Source organism: Cyprinodon variegatus, unplaced genomic scaffold (genome assembly GCF_000732505.1).
Source record: "Cyprinodon variegatus isolate N-32 unplaced genomic scaffold, C_variegatus-1.0 Scaffold1532, whole genome shotgun sequence".
Lineage (NCBI taxonomy): Eukaryota > Metazoa > Chordata > Actinopteri > Cyprinodontiformes > Cyprinodontidae > Cyprinodon > Cyprinodon variegatus.
In genome coordinates, this window is record NW_015151985.1 from 17,318 (window position 1) to 32,391 (window position 15,074).

At 34.7% G+C, this 15,074-nt stretch overlaps 1 protein-coding gene across 2 annotated transcripts in view; it reads right to left on the reverse strand.

Moving 5' to 3' along the window:
• LOC107103808 (E3 ubiquitin-protein ligase Midline-1-like) overlaps positions 1-15,074 on the reverse strand; it is a 71,775-nt gene that overhangs the window by 3,303 nt on the left and 53,398 nt on the right. For both annotated transcript variants that reach the window (XM_015403638.1, XM_015403637.1), the window contains exons 3-7: positions 14,696-14,791; positions 8,185-8,292; positions 3,269-3,417; positions 2,130-2,257; positions 1,014-1,157 (exon numbers count right to left, since the gene is read on the reverse strand). In XM_015403638.1, coding sequence (XP_015259124.1) covers positions 1,014-1,157; positions 2,130-2,257; positions 3,269-3,417; positions 8,185-8,292; positions 14,696-14,791 — 625 coding nt within the window. The remainder of the gene's footprint in view (positions 1-1,013; positions 1,158-2,129; positions 2,258-3,268; positions 3,418-8,184; positions 8,293-14,695; positions 14,792-15,074) is intronic.

Consider the following 15,074-nt stretch of genomic DNA (forward strand, 5'->3'; position numbering starts at 1 on the left):
GTGTGGGTCTGATATTAGATTTTCTGTCAGAAATCTAGAAACATATTCAGAGTTTATAGATTAACTCAGACTCATCGTGTGACAGCGTCAATCTGTCATGAGCTTGGCACTGATGACTGGCTTAATTATTTATTCTATTCACCTAACTCTGCCCACTTTCTAATAACTACTCATCTGATCCACTTGCTCCTGCCTCTATTTAAGGTGCTTGCATCCAGTCATCAGGCCACGTTATTCTTGTTCTCTCTAGCCAGTGGTAAGAGATTTTTTTGGAGTTCCTGTGTGTTTCTGATTTCCTAATCCTGACCTGTTCTGCCTCTCAACCACTGAGCCTGCCTCTTCCTGTCTTAACATTTTGCCTGAACTGTTTTTGGACTCCTGGACCTCTGAGCTTGCCTGTTCCTCTTCTGATCTATTTCCCTGACCTGGCTTCAACCCCGGAGAACATGCAAAACATGGCGGAGAGTTTCTTACCTCAGAAGCCCTAGCCACTGCAAATGCAGATCCACAACCCGGTTTTTAAATAAACACTTTTTGAGTTATCCCATTGTCTGTCTTGCCTTGAATACTGGGTCTCTCTGTTCTGAGACATTACACAGACATAAACTGTCTACACTTATTATGTTGCTCGGTGGCTTGGAATTAAGGTTAAAAACGTGCTTCCATTTAAGGAATGGGTCTTTTTTTTAATCATTTTTTTTCTTTTCCTTCACCAAATAGCCATCTAAACATCTTAATTGGAAATACAAAAGAATTTTAGGTTTTTCCCTAGATCTAGCAGTCAGTTGTACCCACTTATACCAAATTATTTTAACCTAAAAATGAAATCCCTAAATATATATTGAATGCTACTAAATTGAAATAAACAAACTATACTTAACTTACAATGTCTTTAACAGCAAAAGTGCAATTTATTTTCCTTTTTTTTTATCCAACACCAAGAATAATGGTCTCATTGTGTGCATAAGATATGACTTACATTTAATGTGCCTAGATTGTCCAGATGCACTTACTGGCAATGTTGGACTGTCCGGTGAAGATGGCATATTGGAGCTCGTAGGACACGACCGTGAATTCATCATCAGACGTCCAGTGGACACTGATAGTGTCGTATGAAGCTGTGCACAGCTCTTCCCTTATGCACGGAGCACTTGGAGCTGTGGAGAACCAAACCAGAATCATTATCTTTGCCCCCAGATCCGGCATATTACATTAGGGAAATCCCAAGCTAGTTATTCACTAGTTTTAAGTAGCTCCAATGAAATCTATCTAATAAACCTTCTGAATATGCACAAAAATCTAATTTAAGACTTTATTGATTTTTTTATACTTATCCAGGAAAACAAGAGTTATAGATTGAACAGTGATTGCAATGGAAATAAATAACCAAATCACATTATCACGGCAGGAAGAGAACATGGCACAACCTCATTAGATGTTCAAAATCTGAGTCACTGCATAATCACATAAACCGCTAGCTCTGTTTCGTTGATGTATTGATTTGTGGGGAAACAGATGTGTTTTGACAATTCAGTTGAAAATGGCTCCTTTTGTGTCAAGCCTACTGAGCTTCTTGCAGGAGGAGAACAGAGTGAGGTTGAAAAAACAAACAGATGCAAAGGCCCGGCTTGAAATTATTGTAAAGCCACTTCTTATCTCTTTTTGTGCCTGTCACTTGCTCCCACTTCCAAGCTTTCTGTCATGAGTGGCTGCACATAGCGGAGTGATTCAGGCTGATTCACTGAGTGAAATACCCTCCAGTGAAACCCTCATGCGTCGCAGAGAATAAATATGAGCCAACCATTTTCACAGGCCTTCAGAACCACAACAAATGCCCATCCCTATTTTTTATTTCTTTGCCTGGTGTGCTCATCCTTTACCAGTGACATTTTGATAAGCCCAACCAAGTGAATGAGGAACAATAAATATTTTATAATAATTGAGGAGCTTTTAGGTTAAATTGAATACAGACTTGACGGGAGTAAAACAAAGAAGCTTGAAATTGATGCAGAAATTGAAAGTTTTGGGTTCACAAAGTGGGGTAAATAAAATCCAGAAATTATGTTAAACCACCCTTATATTTCTTAATACACTCTTTTTGGCGTTAAGCAAGGTAGATTGTCGCTAACCTGTGAGGTAATCCAGATTTTCCAGCAACTTCTTCTCTCTAGTAAAGTCGAGGGCAAACGTGTCAAACGTGTCTGTCAGATGGATCTCGGGAATCAGCACCTGGGTTGATGCTGTTGCCATGGAAACCCTAGGTTTACAAAGGAAAAAAAATTATTAACTTTTTTTTGTTCCGTTTAAATAAAAATTGCCAAAATTGAAAGCTTAGACCAATTGTTGCAAGTAAGAATAAGAAATAGAAATAAGTATACATTTCTTAAATTAAGTGAATTTAGTGCTAATTGGAGCAGTTAAAATAGAATATAGTTTTTGTACTCTTAAAATACGATAATTAGATAATATGAAACTGAAATAAGACAATGCAATTGTTTTTTTGTTTTTTTTTAAATGCAATTTGTCTTGTTCCATTGGAAAACTGTCTCAATTATCTCCTCTATTTAAGAAGAAATGCATTTATTTTAAGAAGAAATTAATTAGTGAGATTTCAATGTTTCAATGTGTATGAATCTAAATGAAAGTGATGAATCTTCCACACAAGTCCAATTTGTTAAAAAAAATGCCTAGTAAACTTTTTCATGTTGGACAGGTTAAAATAGTTCTTAGCTTTTGATTTGTATGATGAATACTTTGAAGTTGGATTTGGACTTGAACTGAAATCTAACTCAAAGGAAGATAATCCATATAGAGTAAGTCCAATGAGGTGATATGACTTCCCCTTTTATGACAAGGATGGAGACAAAAGAAGGTGAACATCATTTGACACTGACTCTCAATAGACCAGGAATTTTCTTGTGTGAAACAAAGTCTGTGATGTCAGTTTGCACATGAAGTAGCAGTCCAGGAAAAATCTCAGCTGAGGACGATCCAGCTTTGTAAAAAGATCTAAAGGATACTTTCTTCTGATATCATTCAACCCCATTTTTTCCTGGGGGGAAACCAATACTTGACACACATAGATCTGCTCTCCTGTGCCAAATCAATTATTCAAATGCAGCAACAGAGTGTAAAATACGATTAGTCTCAATCCAACAAAAAAAAAAAATATACACTTGTCTCTTGAGAAAGTTTTTAAACTGCCTCGCTGCGTATGTGTTGTAAATGAGCAAGTTATTTAGAAGGAAATTTGTGTGGGCTGCTTGACCTTTCATTGATGCTTTTGGCAGTCTGTAGGAAGCGTGCGTGGTCCGTTTCTTTCAGGGTTTGATCGGCTTGTGTGATGAGCGCTGAGGACCTCTCGATGCACTGCTTACAGTTGGAAATCTGTTGGGCCAGCTTCCGTAGCCTTTGTGCCTGTACACACCAGAGAGATTGACAAGTAGATGGACCTTTTCAGGATAGATTTTTCAGGGAAAAATACATGAAAATGGATGCTGAAAGGAGACAGAAGAAATGGCCTTGGCAAAATGGAGAGGTTGTGGATCAATTAAAACCTGCTTGGAGTTTATATGATTACAATGAGATTAATTTTAAAATTTGCAACAACAAAAAAAAAAAACGTAAAAACTTTGAAGTTTTTCTCGATCATTCCATTTCATTTATATATATAAATATTAAAGTTGGATAAAAGATTTTTTAAAACAAGGCTTAATTATTGGCTGAGTTGGAGTAGACTGCTGTTAATCTTCTCGTTTCCAGCTAGATGAGAGCATGTTTGCTTACTCTGCCAGAGAAAACTTAGCAAAAGTGTCCTGTTGTGAAGATGTGTTGCCCACTAGCTATGATGAGTGAAGGCAACTCAGCCACAGTAAGTTGTGCAAATACTTTTGAAGGATGAAGAGGCTTATTTTGGCCTGTTGAGATAATTTCAACATGCCAGAATAACCATTAATAACCAGACCATTTCAACATTGGTATGGAAGTAAATGCAGGCTATACGCTAAGCCGAAATAGATCCGCACCATACTTCTAGGTTTAGAAGAAGAGAAACTGGACTAAGACATCCACTGCCCTTGTCAGGCAAGTTAATGTGCTTATTTTTTTAAATTCAACACATTGATTGAGTGAGTGATTTGATTGTTTTTTAGATTTGATGTTATGTCCATCCTGAGTGTGAAATTACAATAGTTTGAGTAAATTTTAGATCCAATTTCTTGCTTATGTAACCCACAATTAGTCAGAGACTTTTATTTTTTCAGGCCCACTTCCTGTGTTGCCCAAAATAGTAAGCTTCTTCAAAGCCCCGCCTTAAGCATGCAGTTAAGGATCGTCACCTGTTTCCACTGTGATTGTGGCTTGCTGCTGGGTGTCTTCTCCATGTGTTCATCTGAAACCTTTAACCCCATTGATTTGATTGCTGGGTGAGTTTATTTGATGCAATATTATATTTCCTTGTGGTATTTTTGCTCGAATTGCTCTTTAGAGCGTTGTTTTATTAAAAATCATTGACATTGTTTACCTGGACCATCGCTGGGATTCTGCCAGAGCTGATTGTGACTAAGAACACCCCACTCTCTTTGAAAAGGTAACTTGCTTGCTGAATTTTGTGCATGTTTGACAAGTTTACCTTGATTCCGAAGCAGTATTTAAAAGATTGATCTGAACAGTGTAGCTACACTTAAGTTGATATTGTGCAGTATGTATATTAAATTTTACTTTCGCTCCTCCTGCTTGAGTATTTGACAATTTGTTTTATTTTTTGATATTTTTGAAAGTGCATTTTACCTTTTACTTTAAATTAAGCTTGAAATGGGATACTTTTTGTTTTACTTTATTTGAATTATGGTTAATTTAACCTGATTGAAATGTTTATTAGAAATATTTAATTCATTTGCATTTAGTATGCATAAATAAAATGCTTGAATATAATTTTTTGCTTTATATTATATTTGCATTTAGTTGTTTTTGATAAAACTTAATGGATTTTTCTGACCTTTTTAGGTCGGGTTTTTTTTTTTTTTCCCCCTTTTACAGTAGATCGAATCCTCATCTGGACCTGAAGATGGCGAGCTAGCAATGGACTATGGACTTTATGATTTTGAAATTCATTTGTTTTGAGCCATCCTCTTGTGTCTCATCGTGTTGCTGTAATTTTCTGTTTAATTCAATCACCTAATATACATCTACCAAACCTAAAAGCACTGCGTCTTGTTTATTTTTTCACACCTCAGGCTCCTTAAAAGGACACTCTTCTGATGCTATTTGTAGCTGCAGTTAGCTGCCTAGCCCATAAGTGTTACACTTATTGCTTTTTATTTTCTGTAATACTTAATTCGGAGCTTTCTAATTTGATTCTTGGATTCTGTTCCCTCTTGGAAATACATTAGTATAGATTTGGATATCTATATGATGCGTCAGATTTCTTGTAACCGCTTGATGGTTTAGGGTTAAAAGTGCATGGTTCATGGCATTTTTTTTTATCAGTTCAATTTAAGCAAAATTAGTGCATAAAAGCTGCCACTATGTTTTTTCTGCTGGTATGTGCTTCTTTCAATGATAAGCTGTATAATAATCTGTCTTTATTGGATTGCAACGCATTATTGCACATGGTTTTAAGCTCTTTTCAGAGAAACAGAATTTTTAGAAACTATTTGGAAAAACATTGCTATTCAATCTTTTAATTTTTTAAACTTAACTTTGAGGTTTCTGGAAATTTTCAAATGTCTTTTAATCTGTCAGTGAATTTCCTTTTCTCTTTGCACATAATTATGGGATTTCAGCTCTTGTAGTCTGCCACCCAGTTTCATTCCCTCGGCTTTTATAAGAGGCAGATTTAGGTCACTGGTTTTATTGAGGTCAATTGCCATTTCATCAGCAGTTTGGCTTGTAACAAAACTGTACACAACAGAAGTTGTATCCCAGGAATGATTGCAGATGACTTCTGGGTCTAGTTTGTGAAAAAATGCCAGGTTTTAAAGTCCAGTCCTTCTGATGCAGAGCTAAATGTTATGCATCCACATTAGATGGTAGAGAGAAAAAAATTCGGAGTCACTCCAAGACTCGTTACATGGAGCTTAAAATATCATCTCGGTTGAGAGTACAAGCAAACATCTCCTCCATATGCTGTGGGAGGTCTCTTTGGCCAGTCTGCCATCTCCCGTCTGTTCAGAAGGGTTTGTATCTCAGGCATCTGAATAGTTTGCCATCTGCTGGCAGTTAAAGGATTGTGTTAACATACAGTGCTGTTAAAAAGAAAAAAAAGTGTTTGCCCCTTTTGAAGTCTTCTTCTGTTCATCGTCCTTTTAACGTATCACCTAAACTGTTCAGATTTTTTTTTTTTTTTTTTTTTTTTTTTTTGTACATAACAATGAAAAATAAAGTGTTTTCAAAAGGTTCCAAATACAAGTAGACAATAGCAATCTAAGCCAATGTGGCCCAATGAAGGGGGAAAAAACATAGCTGCCTCTCTCGTTAAATAGTGAATTACCTTCCTTTAAACTACATTTTCCTTTTAAAAAGCTTAGCTTAAATTATAAGTAAAACCAAGCCTGATTAATACTAATATCGCAGATGATAATCTACAGTAAATAGAACCCTTCTGACACCTTTAAGATCTCATGAAGAACACACCTTTCAAAACTTACAGAAAATAGAAAAGCAAAGTCATTGTTATCCCTAAACCTGGAGAGGGTTATTAAGATTTGAGGATGCAATCAAGCTAAATAGAGCCATAATACACATAAGGAAAACGGTGGGGAACTTATCCAGGAGAGACTGGTCAACCAAAATTACCCAAAGAACGCATAATCAGTTAAAAAAGGTGTGACAGTTTAACACAGAACAGTGTTTAAAGCACTTGTGGCATCACTTCCCTTGGTTATATTCAGTGTTGAGGCTGACCTTAACCATTTTTGCACAGTATTATCATGCAAAACTAATATTCATGAAATAGTTCCAAGGTCAAAACCACTGCTGACTAAAAATACAAAGGGAGTGTTTGATTTGCAGTCTTTATAATTCTAATTACTTTTGGTTAAATATTCCTATGATGGATTAGACAAAAGTAAAGCATGTTAGAAGTTTAATGAAATGTTAAAACAAAGAGTATTCTTGAAACAGGACACCATGCATGGAGTTTGAAGTACTTGGGGCTTCCTGGCTTGAGGTACTAGATGTACTAATACAGTTGATGTATTATAGATTTCCTCTATCTGCCAGAAAAGCATTGATAAGACTGTTTAGCATTAATGCACGACCTTAAGCCTATTCACACTTTTCTTTTGCAAAAGGACTGATTTGCTGATTTAAAGCAGCAAATCTGGCCCAACTCTGAATAACTCAAAATCAAACTATGGTTTTGGAAATGCTGCATTAAACGCCCAAATTAAAGAAAATTCTATTAAAATGTTATATATTGATCTATTTAGGTTGTATCCAGTAGTTGTATTCCACAATTCATGTTGTACAAGATCAAAGCAAATCTATTTAAAAAAATAAAATAAACTTTTAAACTCTCAAAAAGAAGCATGGATATGCTTAGAAATAAAAAATTTCTTCAATTAATCTATAATTATTTTTAGGAGATAATGTTTGAAACAAGCCACATCTAAAAGCCTTTTTATAACAACAAAACTGTACATTAAACAAAATTGCATTTTATATTTTGAACTCTTAGTTTAAGTTTGTTTTTAAAATTTTTTGTTCATTTACAGGTCTTTCAGGATCCTTTTGAATATTTTGAAGACCTTAGTATCTAACTTGAACAAAATGCACTTCTTGGATCTCTGTAATCAACTTCATTGAGCACTTTGACTGGTCCTGTATGAAATAATAAAACCAATATCCAAAAAAAAGGTAATTCAATTCTGATTTAAATATGTTTCTCTGCAGTTTAAATGGCAGATAATACATTAACTAAGTTGGTAGATATTAACAATAAAGTTTGGTACAATGCTCATAATAGAGGATTGACTCCTTTTCATCATCAACAATCAGTAGGCTGCAAGTCTCAGAAGTTCAGAAACTTGACAGATACCCTTTACTATAGCTGGGGTGAATTAAACATATGTCTGGACTTTGATTCATTTAAATGTTTTTTTTTTTTTTCCCCCACTGCTTTGAGTTCCTCAAAATACTAGTTTATTTTAACCCCCCCCCCTTTATTTTATTTTTTTACCTTACCTTCCCCTCTTTAATCTTGCTGCCAATGATCTGCCTCCTCTGCTGAATGATGTCAATTAAGACGTCGCACTCCTCCAAGAGCTTGCCCTCCTGGCGTGACGCATTAACCTGAAAATCAATTCACAGATGGGATCAGACTGAGAAAGATGGATAGGAGGAATACATAAAAATGTTTACACTGCGTGTGTGTTTTAAAAATTAAGTCTTTAGTTTTCTAATACATGCTGCAGAGATAGGTTCTCATTTATACCAAAGATATATTAGGACATCTGAAATCTTGTGCAGAGAACTGCTGAGTTTCTTATAATGAATGTTAGTCCAATTTGAAAAGACCCAGGTTCAACCCAGGTCATCTTTTTTATTTAGATGAGAACTGCAAGTAAAGGTAAGCATTGTAAATCATGCAACTGTGTTATTTGTAGAAATAAATTGACTAATTTAAAGCATTTGAACTATTAATGTTTTCAAGTTGTTATTCAAATTGTATTAATCAAACCAACTGCCATAATGATGTAATGTAATTGAATGATATCTAGCTATCTAATAGCACATATTCCATCTATAATGCAATGTAAAGATTAAAAATATAACTAGATGTTTCATTCAAAATTACCTTTAAATGAAAGGCTTAGATTCTTTTCAGGATCTGAAAACTTAAATTAATCAAGGAGATATACAAGACTCGGAAAAAAAAAAAAAAAAAAGGGCATCCTCATTTTAAAATGACTCATTCAGGAAAAAAAAGGAGGAGCAGTAACTTTAAGCTGCTCAAACTGCTTAAAAAAGAAACAGTTTGCCAAACGAAGGAAAACAGGGTCATAATCTCTCAAATGTCACATTTTAAAAGTTTACTCAAATCCCCTGTGAGCCATATTTACATCCATTGAATATGGTAGGAAGGCATTAAGCAATTAGTGGATTTTCGTCCTAAAACCCAAATATAAATGCATGCATGTATGTGTGAGGGTAGTGGTGGCCTAGTGGCATAGAGATGAAATCCTGAGGTTCTGAGTTTGAACCCCACTTCCATGGACTGCCACTCAGGGTCCTTGACCAAAGACCCTTAACCCCAGACTACTCATCAGGTGCCGCACAATGGCAGCCCACTGCTCCCCAAGGGGATGGATGAAATGCAGAGAGTTCATTTCGTTGCTTTAGACTTGTAACAGTGTAATGACATAAAAGCTGGAACAAAAGACACAAGAAGGACTAAGCAGCAAGAAATAATTTAAAAGTTGTTGTATAAAACCAAAATATAAATACAGATGTGTCTAAGAATAATTTGAATATTTTTATAATCACTAGCTTTCATCCAAACCCCTAGAGAATAATTCTTAAAATTACACTGTGTAGAAAATTCTCTATTAGGTTCTGAAATCAATGATGAGAAATTGTCAACTTTTTCTAAGTTGTTTTAATTCTTTCGCAGTAGGTATACCTGTAAGTGAAAAGTCACTGAATGCCCAAGGGTTCGGTGGATGATGTATGTTGTTATGGGCCTGTTTATCTTCCAAAGGCACCTTGTTAAAGTACATTGCATGAAAAAACATTCACCAGACACAAAAATAAACCTTCTGTGACTGTTTAAGGTGGAACACCTAAATCTTAGAGAAACTCTATTAAGAACGAGGACATTAACCGATGTAGAGTGGAAAAAGATCTATCTCTTTGTATGCTTAAACAATGTGTTTTTTCAACTACTGGACTTATCTTCTATATATATATTTTTTTTTTACAGCTTCTTGTAACTGCATGTTTCAACTTATATTATTAATTATTATTATTATTATTTTTTTTTTGCTTGAAGAATTAATGTAAAATGTAAAATCATGCTATTCTAAGGCCCTCTTCAACAATTCATAACACAATTCAAGCTAGGGGTGGTCAGGCCTGGCCAAAATGTTAAACATACTTGCACTCAGAAGAAAACTGCAAATAAATCAACAGATTACTTGAAACCCCAATTTGGAAATTACATAAATATTCTGGCCAAGGTGGTGTTTTTAAAATGCCAAAATACATGGTCAAATTTAAAAAGGGGTCATGTTTGTTCAATTATATTACTAGTTGTATTGATCCTGTTTTTCAGACTGTGGATCAACAGGTTCTTAACCCCCCCCCCATGTAAAAAAGTTCAGATATTAAGATGCTCATCATGTTTTTATCTGGCATGATATTATGGACTGATATGATATATGCATATTATATCACTCTGATAAAGAGCTAGTAGAGCTCTATTTAAAAAAAAAAAAGTCGGTGTCATCAGGTTAGGACCAATCGGATAACTACGGATGTGACACAAAACTTCAATCAAATTTTTTTCTTTCTTTTCTTACTAAACTGAGCCAAACATCTAAGTTAAAAGGAGAGCTGGGCAATTAATTTCATTTGCAATATAAGCACAATTTAACAAATTACAATCCTAAAATTGAAGAGAATCTAAATTTCAATCACACTATACTTTAAATTTCCCACTTTAGCCCTCTAGTTGAATGTGAAATTCTTAAAGTGGGTTTGTCGCCACACAGAAAGGTAGAGAGAGTTGCAGCTAGCATGCAGATCCATGCATGCAAGCAGAAGGAAGCACTTTTTCACTCAAATGTTACAGTAAAATTCTGCAACAATGGGCTCTGGGTAAGCAAGATTTAAAAAAAAACTGAAAAATCTTCACGCTTGGGGTTAGTGGAATAGAAAATCGAAGCAAAATCGTAATGTTGGTTAAAAATAATGGCATTTATGATTTTTGGCAAAATCGTTCAGGCCTAGTAAAGAGAATCAAAATCCTTTTCTCACTCAATCTATATATTTCCAGGATTGTGTTGCCAATCGCAACAATTTGCTACCTGGAAAAAAATCTCTCCTAAAAGGCAATGCCTAAACAGCCTCTTTTGCAGCGCTGCTCATTGGTTCTTTTCAAACCAATGTGAAGCTTTGCACTCTGTGAAACACTTGCACCTATGTCAACTCTGGAAAATCTGTCTTTGTGCACACTTAGTATAGTTATTATTTTATGTTAAAAAACCAGTTAAGTGCATCAAAAGCATTATTTTTATATTACAATATAATATTAATTCATAAAAGTCTATATATTTTGATGAATTAATAAATTGAGGTCAAATTATTGATGGTTCGCTCTTTGATAATCGATCAAGCTTGAAAATTTCATATTCCATTAATTCAAAGTACTTTAAAACTCAAAGGAGGCTATTTTGTAGCTTGTAATATCTCAACACTCAAATGTGACCAAAGTCTTCATGTCTGGAATAGATGTGAAGCAGCTAATTCCTTTGGAAAAAGCCCTGCGGAGGACATAGTCAGTGTGACAAATTGTCAGCTGTAAGAACTATTAAGTGATTCACTAACATGTGCAATGTCTTCAGAAAACAAATCCTGGAACGTGTCTAGTTTTAAAATTAGTCTTTTTCTATAGTACCTTATAAAGCTTTTAAGCCCCTTTCATGTTTTTTAACTATCATTTCATCACCACAAACTTGACTTTGTTTTCCTTTGATTTCAAACAAAAGCAACAATAACTGGAGAACTAATTTAAAAAGGAAGGGAAAAAATGCATGCTTTTTAATCTCTTTCACAGGAAGATAAACCTCCATCCTAGTTTGCATTCATTTTTAGCCCCCTGTATTTTTTCACTCCAGTGCTTCCAATTCATATTAATAGTTAGCATGGGTCTCTTGGTTGCTTCTCTTGATACTCTCTTTGTTAAGGATGTCTGTTTAATTGGATAGAAATATAGGTTTGTTGTGGTAAATGACTCAAAGCGACTGGAAGCAGGTAAAATCTTAAGTGTTGCTTGGAAAAATTTAAAATAAAAGTAAAAATAAACTATGGTAACCAAAAAAAGACATTTAGCAGAACTGATTGTAACAAACCGTAGAGGGAAGTGTGATTGAGAATCACCAGAAATCTAGTAAGCAGAAGAAGAAAATGGTGATCTATACTGATGATCTAGGTAAATTTCAGAAACATATTCAAAGAGATTAAGAGTTCAATTCAGTTATTTTTAGTTTATCTATATAGTGCCAATTCACAGCACATGTCATCTCAAGGCACTTTACAGAGACAATTCGACCAAATCGTAGTCGAATTCAAAAATCAAAATCAAATTGATTTAAAGTAAAACCAGTTGATTGCATCAACTTATTGATTCAATGGCAACCCCTCACACCAAGCATGCTTGTAGCGACAGTGAAGAGGAAAAACTCCCTTTTAACAGGAAGAAACCTCGAGCAGAACCAGGCTCAGTGTGAGCAGCTATCTGACGAGGCCGACTGGGGTTCAAGGAGACAGAAGCAGAGATACAGAAAGAATCAGAGAATTAAATCTTTCGACTCTTGATGAACAGCTGGTTTAAACTGGGAAAATAAATGTGTATTTTGTTTTTATTATTAATTATTTCTAATTGCAACAACCTGCAATGTATTTTATGTAGTGGTAACAAAAAACAGAGGTGGGTAGTAACCAGAGCATGTGAGCGGGATTATGTAATTATAAAAGTAATATCAGATAGTTTTAGTTACTCTATACTTGAGTTGTCATTTAGCTTCTTTTGTCTTCCAAAATTTGTGGGATGTTCACTTTTTTTTTTTTTTTTTAAGTAAAAAAAATAAAGTTAAAGTATTAAGTGGTGTTAGTGTTACTTGCGTAAACCTTTTGGGTACTCATTTAAGGAAAGGTTAATATAGTAGAATCTATAAAATCTTCATTCACAACAGGGCTGCAGTTAAGTAATTTATACCGGTAAGTCATGAAGTTCAACCTCTTATAACTACATTGCATCAAGTCATATTCATATTTATTGCAGTGACTGAAACTTTATTTAGACTCAAATACTAATAATTATTTGCATCCACCTTTTGATAAATTGTGTATTTCTTTAACTGTATAAAAATACTAACGTATTATGAAACATGGTAACCGAATGCATTTTTGCGTGTTTCATCTTTTATTCTACCGCATTATAAAAATTGAAAACTTTTTAGTGGCTTTTCTGATTAAATGTGCATTTATTAAACTCTTCTAGGTTAATTGTGTGTATTTTCCCTGTGCAACCCTAATCAGTGTCCTCATTTTAAAGATGCAATGAGTGGCTTAGAATAAGTGGATTGGCATTGTTTTGTTACATAAAAAAAAAAAAAAAAAAAAAAAAAAGATGAAAAGGTTCCCACATCTTAAGCTACTGGAATTAAAATATGTACGTGCAGCTGAGTTGGTAGGAGAAACAGGATGTGAGACTGCAAGATATTAAAGATGCATCTTCGCAGCCAGTTTTATGGATAATCTTATCTGAAATATCTAAAGAGCTTGTTAGTAGCACGCAATTAGAGTCTCCTCTTCAGAACCACATAATTATTTTGGTATTTATGTCAGATTTATGTTCCTCTTTTTGCAGTTATGTCACACCTCATCACTAGACATTATGCCATCTCATTAATGTTTCAGTTATCAGAGACTGTGTTCTAAAAGCAGGTTACAAAATTAAAGCGGATCAATAAATGATGAGTTATAACTTGTTCTTCCTGCAAACTAACCCCATAAATGATTCATCCCTGTAGGTGCAAATAACTTTGTTTTTCTTGCAAGAACATGGAAGAATAGATACCAGTGCATATGCAAACTATATTAAATATTTGCTGCACTTAGACACTAAGGGGCTAAAATTGTCCCTTTGTAATCGTAAAAGACAAAACATGAATCACTTTTCTATTCTGTGCTTAAGGCTTCATATTCCCCTTCTTGCATAAATCTGCACCTTAACATGCATGCAAAAGACGCACAACAATAATTTAATCTTCAGAAAATATTGCAAACGGCTTAATCCTTTACTTTCCTCTACTTTGCAAAGGTCTTGGCAGCCTGCAAAGCTGCTCTCCATATTTTCTAAAACCCTGTGGCATTGCTTTATTTAAAGCGTCTTAGCGGTGCGACGTAATGCGAACGGGCAGGCTTGGCACAGAATTGCTTTCAAATGAGGCTGAATGCATGCAAACATCCTCGCAAATATGTTAACCCAGTGATAAATATGATAAACCCAACCAAATGACAGCAATGATGGAAATGGTAAATCTGCTTAAGTACTGTTTTTATAAATCGTGGGTTTAAAACATGTTAATGTGATCATTTGACTTTTTTTTTTTTTTCTATGAAATTCCCATGAGAAATGTTAATAAAGGAAAACAATCATTGTGCAACAATTTTAAAAATAAGACCCAAACCATGAAAACAGAGAAATTTCATGCTAAAAATACACATATTTTTATTGCATCTATGGCATTGCAGAACTTTGTGACAATTTCTTGACTTGACGATTATGTTGAAAATAAATTTTAAATCAAAAAGCAAGTTAAAGGAAGCATCAATCTATCTGCTATTTCAAGGTCTATATTAAGATTTGGCTTAATGAATACATAAGTTATAAAATGTTGTACAATAAATGTGGGGAATTCTGGATAAACTACCTTTAGATGAGTGTTGACCCCATAGGGCTAAGACTCACCTCAACATGCTGACAAGTCTGGATCAGTTTCCCCATAAGCGACTCTAGTTCGTTGTTCCTCTTGATCAAGTTGCTCAGGTTTGAGTCGAGGGCTTGCTGTTGTGTTAAAAAGTAAAAGATGCCAAAAATGAATAGAAATGTGACAGTAAAGAAAATAGAAATGGAGCAAAGCTTTAGACACAGCAACAATTGCACTGCATGAGAAAACAATAAAAGGAACCTTCCAGAAAAATAAATGACTAGAAAATTTTGAACATCTTATAAACCAAGCAAATCTTGGTAAAGTTTCGGAGGTGGCATACCTCGGAACGTGAGTTGTACCCCTCATCCCTGCAGTTCCTCCTCATCCTGCCCTGTCCGAAGCCTCAGACAGCAGATC